The sequence below is a fragment of the Conger conger genome, chromosome 3, assembly GCF_963514075.1.
Source record: "Conger conger chromosome 3, fConCon1.1, whole genome shotgun sequence".
Classification (NCBI taxonomy): domain Eukaryota; kingdom Metazoa; phylum Chordata; class Actinopteri; order Anguilliformes; family Congridae; genus Conger; species Conger conger.
Genome location: NC_083762.1, coordinates 23,801,844 through 23,818,518, shown reverse-complemented (window position 1 = coordinate 23,818,518; position 16,675 = coordinate 23,801,844). Strand labels below are relative to the sequence as shown.

General features: G+C 40.6%; 1 protein-coding gene across 6 annotated transcripts in view; it reads left to right on the top strand.

Annotated features, from left to right (window-relative positions):
- The window catches only part of nlgn3a (neuroligin 3a), a 155,874-nt gene that overhangs the window by 107,617 nt on the left and 31,582 nt on the right, over positions 1–16,675 (top strand). For all 6 annotated transcript variants that reach the window (XM_061234738.1, XM_061234737.1, XM_061234736.1 and 3 more), the window contains one exon: positions 1,598–1,783. In XM_061234738.1, the coding sequence (XP_061090722.1) occupies positions 1,598–1,783 (186 nt within the window). The remainder of the gene's footprint in view (positions 1–1,597; positions 1,784–16,675) is intronic.

Below are 16,675 nucleotides of genomic sequence, written 5' to 3'. Positions count from 1 at the left end.
ATGGAACCTCACAGTGAACATCATTTATCAGACCTGACTTCATTGGATTTCAGCAAGAATTTCTCAAAGCCCCTCAAGAAAAAGTATCACCACAGAATATGCTGAAGTGTGTCAAGGACACTATGGATCCTTGGTGAGAGGATGGTCAGAGGGACTGCCGAGTAGCTCACTCTATGAGTGACCGCCACTGTCTTTGATCCAATCCGATCCGTGCCAGTGCCGATTCTGGCCGGCAACCCTGCAGGGACAGCACGCGATTGGCTTCTTGAGGAATCAGGAATATACGGGGGTGATTCAGCAGTGTTCATTGCCTGAGCAACTGCTGTTGGCCGTCTGGGTTCCTGTGGCTTTCTCTCCACACATGCGTTTGATTGAGGTTCCTCCACATCATGCTGCGTGTGCACGGCTTGTGGCTGTGGTATGAAAAGTCTCTTAAGTCAAGTAAAGACTGTTTTGGAAGAGAGCCGCAAGTCTCTACTCTGCTGAGCCGGCAGCAGTTCAAGTCTAACGAGTTGATTATTTAAAAGGAAGAGTATTTACATACGTATGTGCAAATATTACATGACCTTTGCATACACTAAGTGAGCACTTTATTAGGCATTTATTAGTCTTCAGATCACATTTCTTCCTCATTCTGACTTTTGGTCTGAAAACCGCTGAACCTCTTGACCATGTCTGCATGCTTTTATGTTTTTAGTTGCTGATTAAATATTTGCATAACAAGCAATTAGGTGTACCTAATAAAGTGATCACTGAGTGTATATGTGTAGCCTACCCTGATTTATTTAGGCTTGTGTGTTTTCACATTTATTTGTTAATTTGTTTTGAATGCAATTTGATAAACCATGTGTAATTATTATTTTTTGTTTGTTACATTTCCTTTATCAAGACATTGATAGAGGCATGGAAGAACTGCATGGTTAGTCAGGCAATTATAACTCTGTATTTAACAGTGCTTTTTATCTGACAGGTCAGTAACTAATCATTTGAGAAAGACCACAGCCTGGGAATAAGCCCTACAGTTAAAAGTATTTAAAAATAGAGAAGATACTTTTTTAACCAGACAGTAAAGAGGGTTTATTAAGTCCTGGTCCAATCCACCCTTTATGATGATATATGCTAAATATATTCCTCGGACCAGGTCATTTAATATCAGTCGAGTGAGTGAGTGAGTGAGTGTGTCATTTGTAAGTCAATTTCTGTTGCAGCAGTGACATGAGCAATATGTGCTATACTTGAAATACATAAACCAAAAAAAAAAAACTGAAGCTTATCTTTTAGGACCATATAAGTTATTTAGAATAGTCATCTGTCGGTAATTTGTTCATTTTTCAATTCTTCAAGGTATTCTATTACTCTATTTTAGTTGTAGCAACGGAAGTGCTCTCTGTTAAATAAAACGACCTGTCTTTTAGGAGTGCACAGTACATGTTATCATGAACAGTCATGTTTTAGTAATGTCTTTTAATAGTAGACTCTAGCTACAGGATCTGTGTGAGCTAGTTAACTGACCAGCCTCTTTGATGTATTATTTGTGCAAAACAGGTAACACATTCCTGATTCACCATTCTGATCACCTTTCAATGATATTTTACAGGCTTCCTCAGTACAGGAGACCAGGCAGCTAAAGGAAACTACGGTCTCCTGGACCAAATACAGGCCCTGCGTTGGATCAGTGAGAATGTGGGGTACTTCGGTGGAGATTCTAATCGCATCACAGTTTTCGGATCAGGAATTGGGGCCTCCTGCGTCAGTCTGCTCACTCTATCCCATCACTCTGAAGGTAGGAGCTTGTTGGACTGACTGTAACATGCATTGGAAGAGTAAATATTTATCTTTAGTATTTTTAGAGTGTACACATTAGATTAATATTTAGGTGGCTTGTAATGCTTTTACACCTTGTAGTGCTCATAACCCATCAATATACCCAGAGTTGGTGAACGTGGGAGTATATACAGGTAACTGACTAAATAAAAGAAACAATTCATTTACTGATGGATACAAAGTATAGTAAAAGCAAATGCTTCCACAATGGTGTGGTTCTTGGATTAATTAAGCAACTAACACACTAGCATGTTCTGGGTACTGTATAACAATACTGGGCACACCCTGGTAACCATTATTTTGGCTGCCATGGCAGATTCATCCACCTAGAACTTTAGAGAGAGGGGTACTATGGTTGGTGTTTCATTCATTTTGACTGTAAGGTGTAAGGTGAAATAACTTGCTGTAGGCTTAAAAAACTGCAATAGAATCTGTTCAAACTTACAACGTTAAGTTCAAGAGAGCGTTTCTCCAAGCAAAAGACCATCCATTGCTCCAAGGTGTCACTTGATATAGATATAGGGTTGTCACCTTTTATGAATAGGCTTCTTCAGAAGTTCAGTCAGAATTATAGCACAGGCAGTTTTGTGGGATATCTATCAGCAGGTTTAACATTATACTTGAACATGACTAGCATCATGTGTCTTTCAAAAAAATGATAAGGCTCCATAAGCCTTTTCTTAAAGCTCAACTGATTGTGAATTATCTTACATTGTAAAAGTCGTGAGTAGAGAACAGTAACCCTTGACATTTTTTTATCATGAGAATGTTGCTATTCAGTGATGTTGGAGGGTTGGTTACGAGGCTGCATCCATCTTACGAACATAACTTGTCTTATCATTCCTTGTGTTCACCTGTTTCACTGCATTTCAATAACTGCTATTTGCATAATAGGAGCGCTACAAATTTGATTTGTTGTGTCCTTTGCTGCTTGATTTATTTTCCTTTCCGCTTGTTTGCTCACTTAACACTTTACAAAATGAATTATGCACCATCTCTTCTATGCCGTCCGCACTTGCACTTTGATAAGAATGTAATAGTAAATGTGAGATAATCATTGTAGGACAAGATACCTTGTACTACATGCAGAGAGTTGAGGCGCGACAGCTAAAAGGCATTTGGTTGTGTGTGGCCGACTGTGCAAACTGAAACATTATCTCACTACTTTAAAAAAATACAACTTCAAACATTGTGGTTTGAATGTAATACAATAGCTATAGAATCGTAAAACCAATCAATAACTCTTTTTTTTTTCAGTGTTGACACTGCAGGTTTTGAAAACAAAAACCACCAGTGCAATCTGAAAATGATGGCAGGGATGTATCTCCTTGTCCTACAAATATATACAAACCACATTGGATGATTTCCAGATCCTGCTATACAAGCATTATTTTAATAAAGTCTGGGAGGTCAGATAAGATAAGGTTTCTTTTTCTTTCTTTATTTTTAATGATGCTTGTCAGGGGCCTAGCCAGTTGCATGTCCAAGCATTAAAACTGCACTCACTGTTATCCTACAGTATGGCACAAGATGGCTGGATTCTGGTCAGAATGCTAGGGTGCTTTAATTTGACTTGTATACTGTATATGTGTAAACACAGTCATGTCTTATATGCACATATATTTATTGTTTGGGGATAAACACAAACAATCATTGACACATTGCTAAAATCCATACCCTCTGGGGCTTCATTCGGTCAGTCAGGGCTTGAATTCCCTGACATGAAGTTAGTGGGGTGGAAATATTAACACCCTCTGGTCCATTTAAACGGTGGGGTTGAAGTATATTTGTGTCTCTGGGTGCTGTTTGTTTGAAGGGATATTTGGCTTTTTGTTTGGAATTTTCAGTTAAGGTTTTACATACTGTTTGTTTCCTATATCAGCATGTGAAGCACTGGAATGGAATTGGTGCAATAATTTAATAATGTAGTACCGTATGTAGTACAAAAAAAAGGCGTGGCCTTGTGATGATGTTACCTAAATATAATTTACTATATACTGTATATTGCTGGGAAGAGTGATGCAATTTGAAAAGAGATTTCACCAAAGTTTTGAATAATTCTCGAAGCTAGTCATGTATGAAGTACTATCACACATTTATCACAACAGTAACAAAACATTATCATGTGAATTTTTCACAATTTATCATTCAATACAGCAATTAGAGTATCAGAACAATATTACAGAATCAGAACATGCTTGCCATGCAATAATATGAGAAGCTGGTCCTGGATTGTTACTTTGGGAGTGGTTCTCTATAAAGTGTGTGTCCTCTACACAATATGTGACCCCCCCAAGCTAGATGGAAAACCCATTTACTTCAAATGCGAGGGTAGTTGCTAACACCCCTCTATGTGAGCAACCTGTGTGTTTTCGATCAGCACTTTCACAGGTGGTGGGGTGTTAGCATGCGGGGAGGCAGGCATCTTCAGGTGTTGTCAATATTTTCATACAGTATATTCTTGCAGATGGCAATCGCCTGAAATGTTTAACATCAACGATGCCCCATTTATTTTCCACAAACAGATGTCAGGCCTCAATAACTGCAATGTGATATTTCCTGTCAGTCGATCAATTAATTAAACAGTCTATCAATTGTGTGTATATAACTTATTGAAGATTGTCGCTTGAGTAATAATATTATACTCATTAAATTAGTAGTCATTAGCTAAGTATATACAGGGAATCCCAAGTCCGTGAAGCTACAGTAGTAGTTTTCATTTTTTACATTTTGTATGGGTCTGTGTATCTCTCTAAAAGAACCACAGTGTATATTTCACAGAAAGAACGCTGATAGAATCTTTTGTAAGTTCCTCCGGAAAAGTGCTAATCAGCTAATTGGCAAAAAGTAAAGTAAAATGAAGGGCTGCAGGGCTTGTTCAAAGGGGAAAAATACTGAAAGAACTGGTTGAGTGGCTCTGACAAAGTGCATTGGCTGTGACAGCAAATCATATCATTTCAACATACTGCTTTTAATCAAGTAATTTCACATTTGAAAATCTAGCAGCAACAGTGATTTTGCACACTTTAACCTCCCTGACCTGTGTAACTATGGCATCATATCCTCCTTGAGGATACACAAGGAGGAAAAGGTTGCAGCAAATTTGTGTAAAAAACCAGAACAAGAGTGCCTCTGCATATATTGCAAGGAGATGAATCTTCTGCTCAGATGTTGGACATTGAGGGATGCTTGGCTTGACTCTCCATTAAAAGGTCTCCATAGCTAGAAGGAGGTAATTTCAACAGTTCCACTTTGATTCCTATTACCAGGGATTTTGTGTGTTCCTATCCTCCAATTTGCATCAAAGTGTTACTAATTGCCTTGATTTCCTCTGATGAATGATGACTGCTTTTGGATTGAAATTTTACTATAAATGCATTTTTTATTCATATTCTATAATGCCACGCTCCACGTAGCATGTTATTATACTGCCAGAGAAACCAGCTCTCTGCTCTGCAGTAAATTGGATATTACTGATGCTGATTTCTTTTTTTTTTCCCTGAATGGAACAGAAAATGTATGCTTTAGTTGGTTTTTCTTGATAAAAAAGACCCGGCAAAGCACATAGATCCTGGGAAATTGAAACCGGAAGCTTTTGACAGAGAGAACGCTGTCTAGGTGTGGGTTACCAGTGGTAATCAGCTTTCATACATCTCGACAATATTCACCAAAGTAATGGTTTCTGCAATCATGTGGAGTATTTGAAGGAAGCGGGCTGCCAAACGTGATAAGAAATCCAAGAGCAAAAGTCATGCCAAGGATGTATTTGCTGCGTATGTCAAGATTTTTGAAAGCAATACCCTTTAACAATATATGGTACATTTTTGGTGCCTTTCATTGCCCATGGTCATGAAAGGATATCTTATCAGAAAAACATCAAATAATTCAAAAGTTACAATGTGAAAGCCACAGTATGATAATAAGCTAGGCTAATTATTCTCTGAGCTTTTCTATGGTTGTGAGATTTCCGTACCTGTAAGTGTGACAACAATCTAACATACTGTATATAATCTAGACTACCCTTTCCCCTAGAAACCAGCTAGCCACATTGTTAGATTGACACCACTGAGTGAAAATAACATCTAAACCTATCAGAAATATACCCTGTCTAAGATGAACATAGAATTTGTCCTTCAGACGCTAACACTTCACTGGACTGTAAAGGTAAATCCGTGAATGGATTCAGACTACGTTGCATGGGGTTAGTACGCTATGTATTAAGCATGAGCCAAATTAGAGAAATCGAATGCATTGCAATATCGACTTAGTGTATCTAAGCATTTCCATCTATTCCTATGTGTGGATTAAATGGGTGAAGTCAAATGTATAACCAGAGTCTGAGCTAGTCTCATTTCATATCTCCTCCCATAATTGGGGGCAGTAGTGGAGTTTTGAATATAAAGTAGAAATCTTCTACCCCAGTACCAAGCTTATCCCTCTTCCAGTCTCCCTCGTTTTCCAATACAATTTATTTGTCAGTGGTACATTTTGGGAGGAGTTGAGGAGGGAGTTGGCCTGGCATTGTTGCCAATACAGAATTTATCTCTGGCTTGAAATGTTTGTTATTATACTAGATATCTGGTAGATGTGTAGTGGATACATCCCTCTGTGATAATGTATGGTTATTTAAACTATTTCTAGCTGCTTCACAGTAACTTTAAGTCATTTAACTGAGGAATAAAAATACTAATTTGGTCACTCTTTACAATAATGTTGATGAATGGGCGTTAACTAATGTGCAGATATGGGTCAAGTGCTTCAGTTAATGTTCACATCAACTGACAGAATGGGGAAGAAATGTGATCTAAGTGACTTTGACCACGGAATGATTATTGGTGCCAGACCGGGTGGTTTCAGTATCTCAGAAACTCAGAAACAGAGAATGGTGCGAAAAACAGAGAAATATGAAATAGATTTAAACAGACTAAATTTAAAAGAAAATGTAAAGTTTAAGCTTCATAGCTAATTGTGGTTATATGTTTTCACAATAGCCTCTCTCGTTCATTTTTCTTGGGTTTGTCCATATGAAGAATTGTCTTTCTGTGTGTCGCTTTTCCAGAATCCCCCATTGCCACTGCAATGCTGTTTTTTCTTGTGCAAATAATTTGTAATTGACAAGCTTGGAAGAAAAGTTCCTGCAAAATCTTTTTTGTTGTCAAGTGAACTTCCTTGGGGTCAAACCCCCTCAGAACTGCCTCAAAGAATAAATGTGTTAGTTGAAAGAAATGCTTTGGTGTACACTGGGGTTGTAATACCAGTTTCTCACAAACTTCTCTGAATGTTTTTACTGTGTTCTCAGCCTGTGCTGTCATTTATTTTAAATTGCACATTTTATTTATTTTATTTGAGGATTCTTTCACCAAAGCTTTTGTTATGTTCCCTGATTACTAAGCTATTGTCGCACAGGAACTCCCCAAACTGTGCAGCACAGCAGTTTTTAGTGAACACATTTGAAATAGAAACTACTAACTGCCCAAAAATCATTTTGTATGGTGGAGTTTTAATGGCAGGTCTGAACCTTGCATTGTTGTTTTGATCCTTAGACACACTGTGTAGTGCAAATTTCTGTTTGGAAAATCCTTTTTAACAGCTCCAATGAGTTTGCCAATGTGGGGAAATTGCTTGCCATTTCACATCAAGCCACTGAGGTTTTCCTGGTAGGCTTTCAATATCTAATTTATATTATCTCCGACAAACGCTGTCACAATGTTGACATCCAAATAAAAGTCCAACAGACATTTCTTGATGCTATCCATAATTGATAACAGTACCAAAGTAAACCATGTCTGAAAGGACTAGGCTACTTTGTAATTGACTTCCCTTGCAAAAAAATAGAGTATTCAAAACGTAATTATCTGTGCCATCTGTTGACTCATCTTTGTCTACAGACGTGCTGTGAGCTGACTTGACCAGTTACTTGATATTGCCATTTGCATGGGCAGCCTGTGGCGCATACGTACTTGTGCCTGAGCTGTTCCGCAGAGCGAACTGCTCTGCCGTTGGTTACGTTCTAATTGAGAAATTCAATCATAGTGGATGGCATCTGTAAACTGCAAAATTACCTTCAAAGTCCTCTTCCTTACCTGTAGGCCTATGTCACTCCATGACTTGGCTCCGGCCTATCTAGCCGACTTCCTCCAGCTGTACCCCCCCTACGTGGCTCTGATCCTTACTCTCCTTGTCATTCCCCGCACTAGATGATGCACACTTGGCGACTGAGCCTTTTTGGGCTACTGCGCCCAAGCTGTGGAACACCCTCCCACCTGCCATCCGCTGCTCTGATAGCATCAACACTTTCAAGACAAGGCTTAAGGCCCATCTGTACAGACTTGGCTCCCCACAGCATTGAAGGGGTCTGTTCCAGTTCCAGTTATTTTAGCCCGGTTTACCCTCATTTTTTACTTTTATGTCAGTCTGAGAAAGGCACTTTAAATGTAATCTATTATTATTATTATTATTATTATTATTATTATTATTATTATTAATGCACTGCTCTACTGAAAAATGACGTGTTGCTGGTCTCCATATAAGACCATCTTCAAATTGTATTTATTTATTCTTTTTTAAGTATAAATGTGTATAACATTCTCCATTCCATAGCAAGCAGATTTCATAAACAGTGCAGCTACCACTCCCTCTGATTCTAAAATCAGTGACATTGGCTCAGTCGTCTGGCAGTCAGAGGGGTGCCAGTTTGTTTCCGCCCTGGTTGTGTCGAGGTGTCCCTGTGCAAGACACCTAGTCCCCAAATGCTCCTGATGAGCTGGTTGGTGCCTTGTATAGCAGCCAGTCACTGTTGGTGTGTGAGTGTATAGCTGAATGAGAAGCATCAATTGTCCAGCACTTTGGATAAACTATTTACCATTATCAAAAGCTTGTGGCCATTTTGAGCCATTATTAAACGTGGCAATATTCATTGCATAACAAGCATCATTTTTAAGGCTTCCTGTACTCTTTTAAAAACGTTGTATAAAACCCGGTTGCATTGTACCATCATCACAAGCCATTCCACAGTTTTTCTGCACCGAAACTAGGCGGAACAATTATTTATGACACGGTATCATATCGGCTAGACAAATATGAAACCCAAGATTCTGATTTGCTGTTGACGGGCGATGCCCAAGGAAAGTTAATCCATGGGAAACTTTCGTCGTTCAGTTGCCCATGTTGCTCAGCTTCATAGAAAATGAATGGACTTTGCGCAACTGGTCGACCAAATCACTCAAAGTGTGAACACGGGGTAATGCCTGTCTTTTGTCCTGATGTGGGCAGCACAGTGAGAAGTGCATTGTGGGAGATTATAATTTCCTCTGTGTGTAACAGCCACGGCCATGGGTTGCCAAGGTGATGCAGCTCTTCTGTAGTCCCTGGCACATGGTACACTGCAGGTGCATGCCTCAATGTTATAGACCCACACATCTCAGCACATGATTTTGATACATTATCACTGTGCATATGCTGTCGCAGTGGCACACAGGTGAGTGCATAACTCCAGCCTTTACAGGTGTCAAAGCAGCCAAAAGAATGCATTGACTGAAGTTTCTCCAAAATCTATACAACACATTTTCAATATTCCCGTACAAACGCACAAGCAGGCAGTCAATTGCACAGAGGGCGATCACACGGTTTTAGTGACAGGGGAAGCTAATAAGCATAACTCTCTGTCAGATTTCAGCTGTTTATTCATTTATTTTGGTATGTATGGATTGTCTTTTTCTAGGCAGAACTGTACCTTGTGCAGCTGTAATGAATCTAGTGAAGCATCGAAGATGTGAAACTTGAAAAACAGTCATTAAAGCAAAGTCACACACAGCTGGAAAGAGACTTAATAACAGGATTCAACAGTTGTGCCCCCACAGAGAATCTTTTTTTCATCCTTGTTCCAGCGCCGAACATCAATTGTGGGAGAAGTTCTAAGGCAAGGGCATTAGCCGATCCCGTGTTGTATTATCTTTCTGGCATCAGGCTCACTCTAATTGAACATGCATATTTTGCTTATTTTTTCCTCTCTCCTAATAATAATTATGATGTAAAATGAGCGATGGCTGAAGAGTGTGCCAGCAGAATATTAAGTAGCTGGAGATTTCAGATGCATGCATGGGTGGAGTGTGCGGTGTGTGTGAGGGCGGGGGTGTGCGGTGTGTGTGTGTGTGTGTGGGGGGGGGGGGGGGGGGGGGAACCGGTGAAGGTCATTCTTTTTTCTTTCTTTTTTTTGTTGCTTTTTTCTGTTCCTGTAACTAATCAGCCTAAAAGCCTCGCCTCTGAAGAAGTGCTCCCCTTTTAATGGAAAGTCTCCGGCATTAAACAGTGGGGATGGAGAGGATTCCTCATGCCTGTGTCAGCTTTCATTTTTATTAAGACTTCTGGCTTATTGAAGACCATAAATGTACTCGCTAAATGGTGCAGTTTTTATTACAGAGACACAGTCCATGGGATGCTTGGTAGTTCAGAGAACTGCCTCTTGGGTAGTGGTGCCTGGCACATTATCAGAACACCAACACAATACCTGCTTGCATTTGTATATTTTAGAATTGGACAGAAGGTGCACAAAACCATATATTATTACTCTTATTCATGTATTTATGTATTTAACAGCTATTTTTTAATATCAAGGAGTTGTGTTAAACAGTAAAACATGCTATAGGCAGCTCAGTGAAAATAGATATTGTAAAAAATCTGACTTGTAAGAAAAGAGGAATACGGGTAAGGACTGGAGTGGAAAGCAAATTGAGAGCTCAAGCTTTTTGCCTGCAGACGTTTTCAGGGTGAAGACGTTTCAGTGCGCCTGCACTTGTCTTTCATGTGCACCCCCACATCTCTACAGTAACATCTACGATACCGGCCTTTTTTCTCTGCACACACAACTATCAGGGTTTCATTCTTACAGTCAAGCACATTTTTCACCACTCGCACATCTCCTTCTTTTTCCTTGAGTTATAATTTAATTTCTATAAAATAAATGTACCTTGTCTGTTCTCTTAGAGCCATCTCTCCCTCTCTCAGTCAATCAAATGGGTTTTCTTACTCCTCCCTACTGAGGTCTTGAAGATATTGACCATCCGTTTAACAAAAATTGCCCCACTTGACAGATCAGTGATATGAATAGAAAGGGAAAGGACGGCTAGATAAAAATGTGAAACCTACATCAATACCTAAATTGAGATATTACCATCAAGGTTTGACCCCGGGAAATTGCACGAGACATTCTATATTGGCGAATTGCTCCCTAAAAGGAAATCCAGAAGTCCTCACACTGGGCAGATTCACTGACTTGCCTGGACACACATCTAGATTTTATGCTTTTACTGCACAGGGATTGCAGCCAGCCATCTCAGCTCCACATCGCTGCCGCCCACAGATAAATGAGCGATATTATGCCAGCAGAAAGGAAAACATGGATCTGAGCTCCAGTGATGGGAATTTTACTGGTGATCATGTGGAGGTGAGAGCTTGAATTTGGAATACTGTCAGGCTGGGGAGAAAGCACTAATGATTCTTGCAACACTGTCATATATCATATCTGAGTACGCAGTGTAAAAAATATATAAATATATACGTGTATGGACATGCACACGCGCACTGGCTGTAAATCAGTTTTGTAAGTTAATGATCGATAATGAAATAAGGTGTGAGAGGGGCTCATTAGAATGGTATGTTTTTCTATGTCAGCTTCCCGACAAACGATGCCTAGTAAAAATCAGTATGATGATGTGGTGGGGACACTGTGTAGGAGAAGCTGGCTTTTGGATGAGACGTTAAATCGAGGTCCTGACTCACTGTGGTCATTAAAGATCCCATGACACTCTTCGCAAAGAGTAGGGGTTCTCCGGTTTCTTGGCTAAATTCCCAACCCTGGCTCTTTCAAACCGCCAACGAATCATCCCCTGATTCAATTGGTTCTCTCTTTCTCCACCTCAGCTCATGCTCATGATTTTCCCCCTCATCACTGTAGGCGCTTTGAGTGTCTAGAAAAAGCGCTATATAGATGTAATGATCTATCTATAAAAATTACCTACAGCTGACAACTGCGAGCAAAATAAATTATCCAAAATGAAAACATTAGCTGCAAATTTAATGCCATAATGAATGCAGCATATGTGTGTCTGACGCTGCAAGCTACTGGCCAAGAAATGTACAAGAAGGAGAAAAGGGTTGAACTGAGTTCAAAGCTAGTAGTGATGGTTCTTGCCTGTCAGGAAAGAAATATCAGTTTGGGAACATTCAAACAGGAGCAGCAGTCTGCTAACATGTGGGCAGCAGCAGTTGAGCTAGCTGTCACAACTTCTTGAAAAGCTAATTAAGAAATGCATTTGTCAAAGTGAAGAGCTCTAAAGATAAGGTTTTATTGTACATGAGAAGGTAAGGTTTTATGGCATTTTGCTGCTCTATAGGCAAATGATTTTAGATAGACCCAAGACGCGGATATACGTACAGTATACTTTGCTATAATGCTCACTTTTGCCATTTATTATAACAAAGGAAGTCTACGTATTGTGCAATTCCAATCTTTAAAAGGCATAATCGCTTATGCGACTTTCACGTTCAAATCCTGTTCGGTTGACCGGTTTGTCCATAAAATTAATGGTAATTGGACTGTATTTATATGGCGCTTTTATCCAAAGCGCTGCGTTTATATCGCTCTTCACAATTGATGCCTCTCATTCACCCATTCACACACACACTCACACACCAATGGCTGCCATGCAAGGCACCAACACTTTTAACTCCTGAGCTAATGTCACTCCCATAACTGCCATATTGCATATATAGTGTTTGTATGCATTTCGTTACAGTGTTCCACCACATATACATTCAGATGTAATGTATTAAAGCAGCAGAGATCTCAAAGGTACAAGCTTTCATGGGAGCGTGTACACTGGTACACAAGGCTCGGCTGAGTCTATAGCCTCTGAGCGTATCTGTGACACATCAGAGAATTGTGACACTCCCTGGCGTCAGGTGTTGTTGTTTGCTTTCACCTTGATTGACAAAACAGATAATTAAACCTCCGGGATTGGCTGTGAGCGGAACGTGCGTTGGACTATTTTACATTTCATTTGTGTCTCGAGACAGTGAGCTGCGTTCCACATTTTTTATCAGTACGTTTTTAGTCTCGACTGTGAGTGAAGTGTTCGATTGCCACCGCTCTTCGAACGAAAAGATGGATAATTAAAATAAAGCAGAAAAAGTACTTGGGGCAAAGATGAGGTGAGGCGGGATATTAATCCCTTACGTATTCACATCCATGGTAGATGTGAGTATGGAGCAGTGATTTACAGTGATGACAATGCTTTTTGTTGTAAAGAAAAAGGCGCTGTTTCGTCTCTGCAGACACTCTGCTGATTACCGCCAGCGTTAGCGACGCAAGTGCGTTCGCGTCGCGGCTCGCGTCTGAGTCATACATGTGAGCACAGCTTCATGAATATGAACCGCTTCTCCATGTGAACATAAATGTCATCTTTTTATAGTATGGCCAGTGCAGCTTTTCAATACCAAGGCACATGCAGTCATATTAAGCCCCCAAGATATGTGCTATATTCACAGTGTGTGTGTGTGTGTGTGTGGTTTTTTTTTCTTTTTGCCGCAGCACACAGTAATAAGAATCCTGAAGCTATGCATTACAAATACGTACATAAAGGACGCAGTGAATTTTTATTATTTCCACCAAACACAAGCTGGTCCGATAGATGCTTGTGCTCGTGAAGACAGCAACTCCATGTAGGTCAGGCGGTGTTCTTACAGGTCTTATTCCCAAACATATTTTAGAACGTTATTACATTTCTTCAACCATATGAATTGTTTTCATTTCTTTTGTTGAGTGTAGAATTTTCTAGAATTTTTTTTATACTGTCGAATTTTCTTTAGTGATCGGAATTATGTTCCATTGATAATGTCTCAATAGGGCAAGTGCCTTGTAAAAATCTCTTAAATGAAGGACATTCGGTTCAAATAAGCCTTGTGCTTTACACCCACTCATCTGCCTTTATTGTCGAGTGGTCTCCAGATGAACTATTCCTAGTGTCTCACAAGCACAGTTGCCCTTTAACGTGTTTTCTTTTCATGCACAACAAAAACTTGCCTATCTCCAGTCAGTGTAGTAAAGTAAAGAGGTTAACAGGCTGTCCGTGACATCCCCTGTAAAGTGACGGAAAGTGAGTGCATGTCTCCGGGTTGAAAAAACACGATGGGAAGACAGGGATGGTGAAAAGGGGGGATGGAGAAAGAATGAGAGTGGAGGTGAGGGCTGAGTGCTAAAAAGGAGGGGGGCGGAGAAATGCAGATGGGGTGGAGCCGTTAAGATGGATGGAAGAAAATGGATGGATGCCCGGAGCAAAGTAGATAGTATACAAAAGCTGCGCAAATAATAGTAGGCAGAGACGGCAGTCGTTCTGAGTACCTCCCTTCATTGCTCTCCTCCCCTGCAGGGATGGAGGGAGAGATGAGGAAGGGAGAAATTGCCCTACCGCGGGGAAAGCAGTTCATCCTGCCACTGTAGCCTGTCTGTTATCCACTTGGAGCAGTCAGCCCGCCCCATAAAGAGATTCATGCCCTTTGTTCCGAAAACAGCGCCGAGCAAAAAGGCCGGGACACTGGGGACAAGACAGGAGCACGCATCGGACTGCGCAAACAGATAATATCTCTGGCATCTTCACTACTTCCTACCCCTAGCTGTCGTGTTTCGTGCAAACTGTCACAACCCCTCCCCCATTACCTACAATAATGTAAAGGTAAGAAAGAAGGTGAAAGACTTTGTGAACGTCATGTTTCCCTTCCTCTAACCTCCAAACTGTGCCTTCCAAGACTTTTCTGAGGCCATTATTCGTTTTAATATGAGGAGAAATACATTTGGGGGAACAATGGTTCTGCACTTAGCTTCAGTCAGCCCCACAAGGACCTTCTGAACACAAGAGAGGCCAATCTTGACTGGCAGAAAGCAATTCTGAACAATGTCCCCAGTCATTTTATCCAATGAGGTATAGCCCTTCTTAAACAACTGCAAGAGCAAAGCACAATGATACCCTTGTGCCCAAATAAGAACTGTAAAATATGGGAGCTTTCTGAACGGAAAAGCAAGTGGCACAGTACAGAAGCATGACACATTTTTAATTTTGATTCAGTGGCGAGATACACATCAGGAAGTGTGTAGGTGTAGTTTATGTCTTGAAAAACATGAAAGGCCACCTTATATTCCAGGGTCCCTGTTTTTCTAAAGGCACAACAATTACTTTCAACACTGTTCTCTGATGTACGGAACAAATGTACTCCTGTCTGATAAAGTCTGCGTTATGGCGATGTGAAGCAATAATGCTAGGATGCAGTGGAGCATTGTGAGTATATGGCTTCATTTGTTCTGTGCATTTAAAGGCAGCGATGCAAATACATGTTATGCCTGTGGAAACCCTAATTGTATAGGACATTGAAATGTTTTTCGTGGGATTGTTTTTTTAATGCATCCAGTGGAATTGTTGCCACCCTTGATAAATATCCACAACAAGTGCTGTAAATGAATAAATAATACAGTTATTGACGTTAGCTTTATTTCCCAACAAGCATAAAGTAATGTGCTTTATTAATTATTCAATGGAATCAGCCAAAGCCTTACCTTTTTCAAATAAAAACCACAAAAAACAGCTTCCACAATTGTTGGTACCCCTGGTTAATATTTTTCAAGCACCTCTGCCAAAGATGTCAGCCATGATTCTTTTCCTTCAAGTTGTAATAAGGTTATAAAACACATTAGGAGGGATTTTTGACCATTCCTCCATGCAGAACTTTTCAGAACCATTTACATCCTTGGGATTTTAAATTATTCCAAGCTTCAATATTGATGTTTGTCTGTTTGCTGTCTGTGTGCATAAAGTAGGCTACGTTTAAAAAGTAAGTCATACTTAATTAGCAGGTTGCAGTGCAATTATCGATGGTTTTCTAAGAGGATAAACAGGCCTTTAAAATAAAGTGTGGCAGAAGGGATATGGGAGATATTTCATTGCCTGTCTTCTTGGATGTTCAGGATCCAGGTCAGTGCTTCTGAACAGGTGCGAGCAGCGGGAAACCAGCCTCAGTGATGCGTTCTGACAGTGTGACCCAGCAGCAGAGGGAAGCACAACAAGGAAGCCCATTTCAGCCTTGCAATCACAACTGTGTTTCACTGTCCTCAGCCCCTTCCTCCGAAGATACCCAGCACTGTGTTCCGGAAGGCAGGTTACAAACCAAACACCCCTCCATTTCAGTACAGGGGAATTATTTTCACATGGGATAGAAGCATCCTGACAAAAAAGCTCAAAGCAGCTTTTGTAACTCGACAAAAGGACATTCTGCACATTATCGTGAGCGATCGCTTTATCATGCTTATTTATTACCCTTAAATTATTATTGGAGCGGCATTCCCGCCTGCAGAGACGACGGTCATGACCGTATGGATGCCGTTTCTGCTTCCCAGCAGCATGGCGTGATTGCTCTATTAAGAGAGGCTTAATCTTGCATCGCTTCCAGCAAATGCTGGCTGTTCACTTCCTGTCCTATTAATATGCATTCTCCGCCTTGCGTTGGGCTGTGCCCACCCCCCCCCTCTCCCTCCTTCCCTCCCTCTCTCTCTCTCTCTCTCTCCTGTCCTGATAGCGCAACTTTTTCGCTTCACTCATGCTGCATAGCCTGGGATTGGTGAAAGGCTTCCATTATGAGCTGGTGCATGGGTGTCTCTGTTGGAGAGGAGCTGGCAGAGTCTCTTCAGCCCACCTGCACAGGAAGCCTCTGACAAAGGCAATGACAGCTGAGCACTACATCCCAGTGCTCTGTATCCCTCCCAACCCACCAGCATTGCCTCCTGTCAATGCTAATTTAGCCTCTTTGT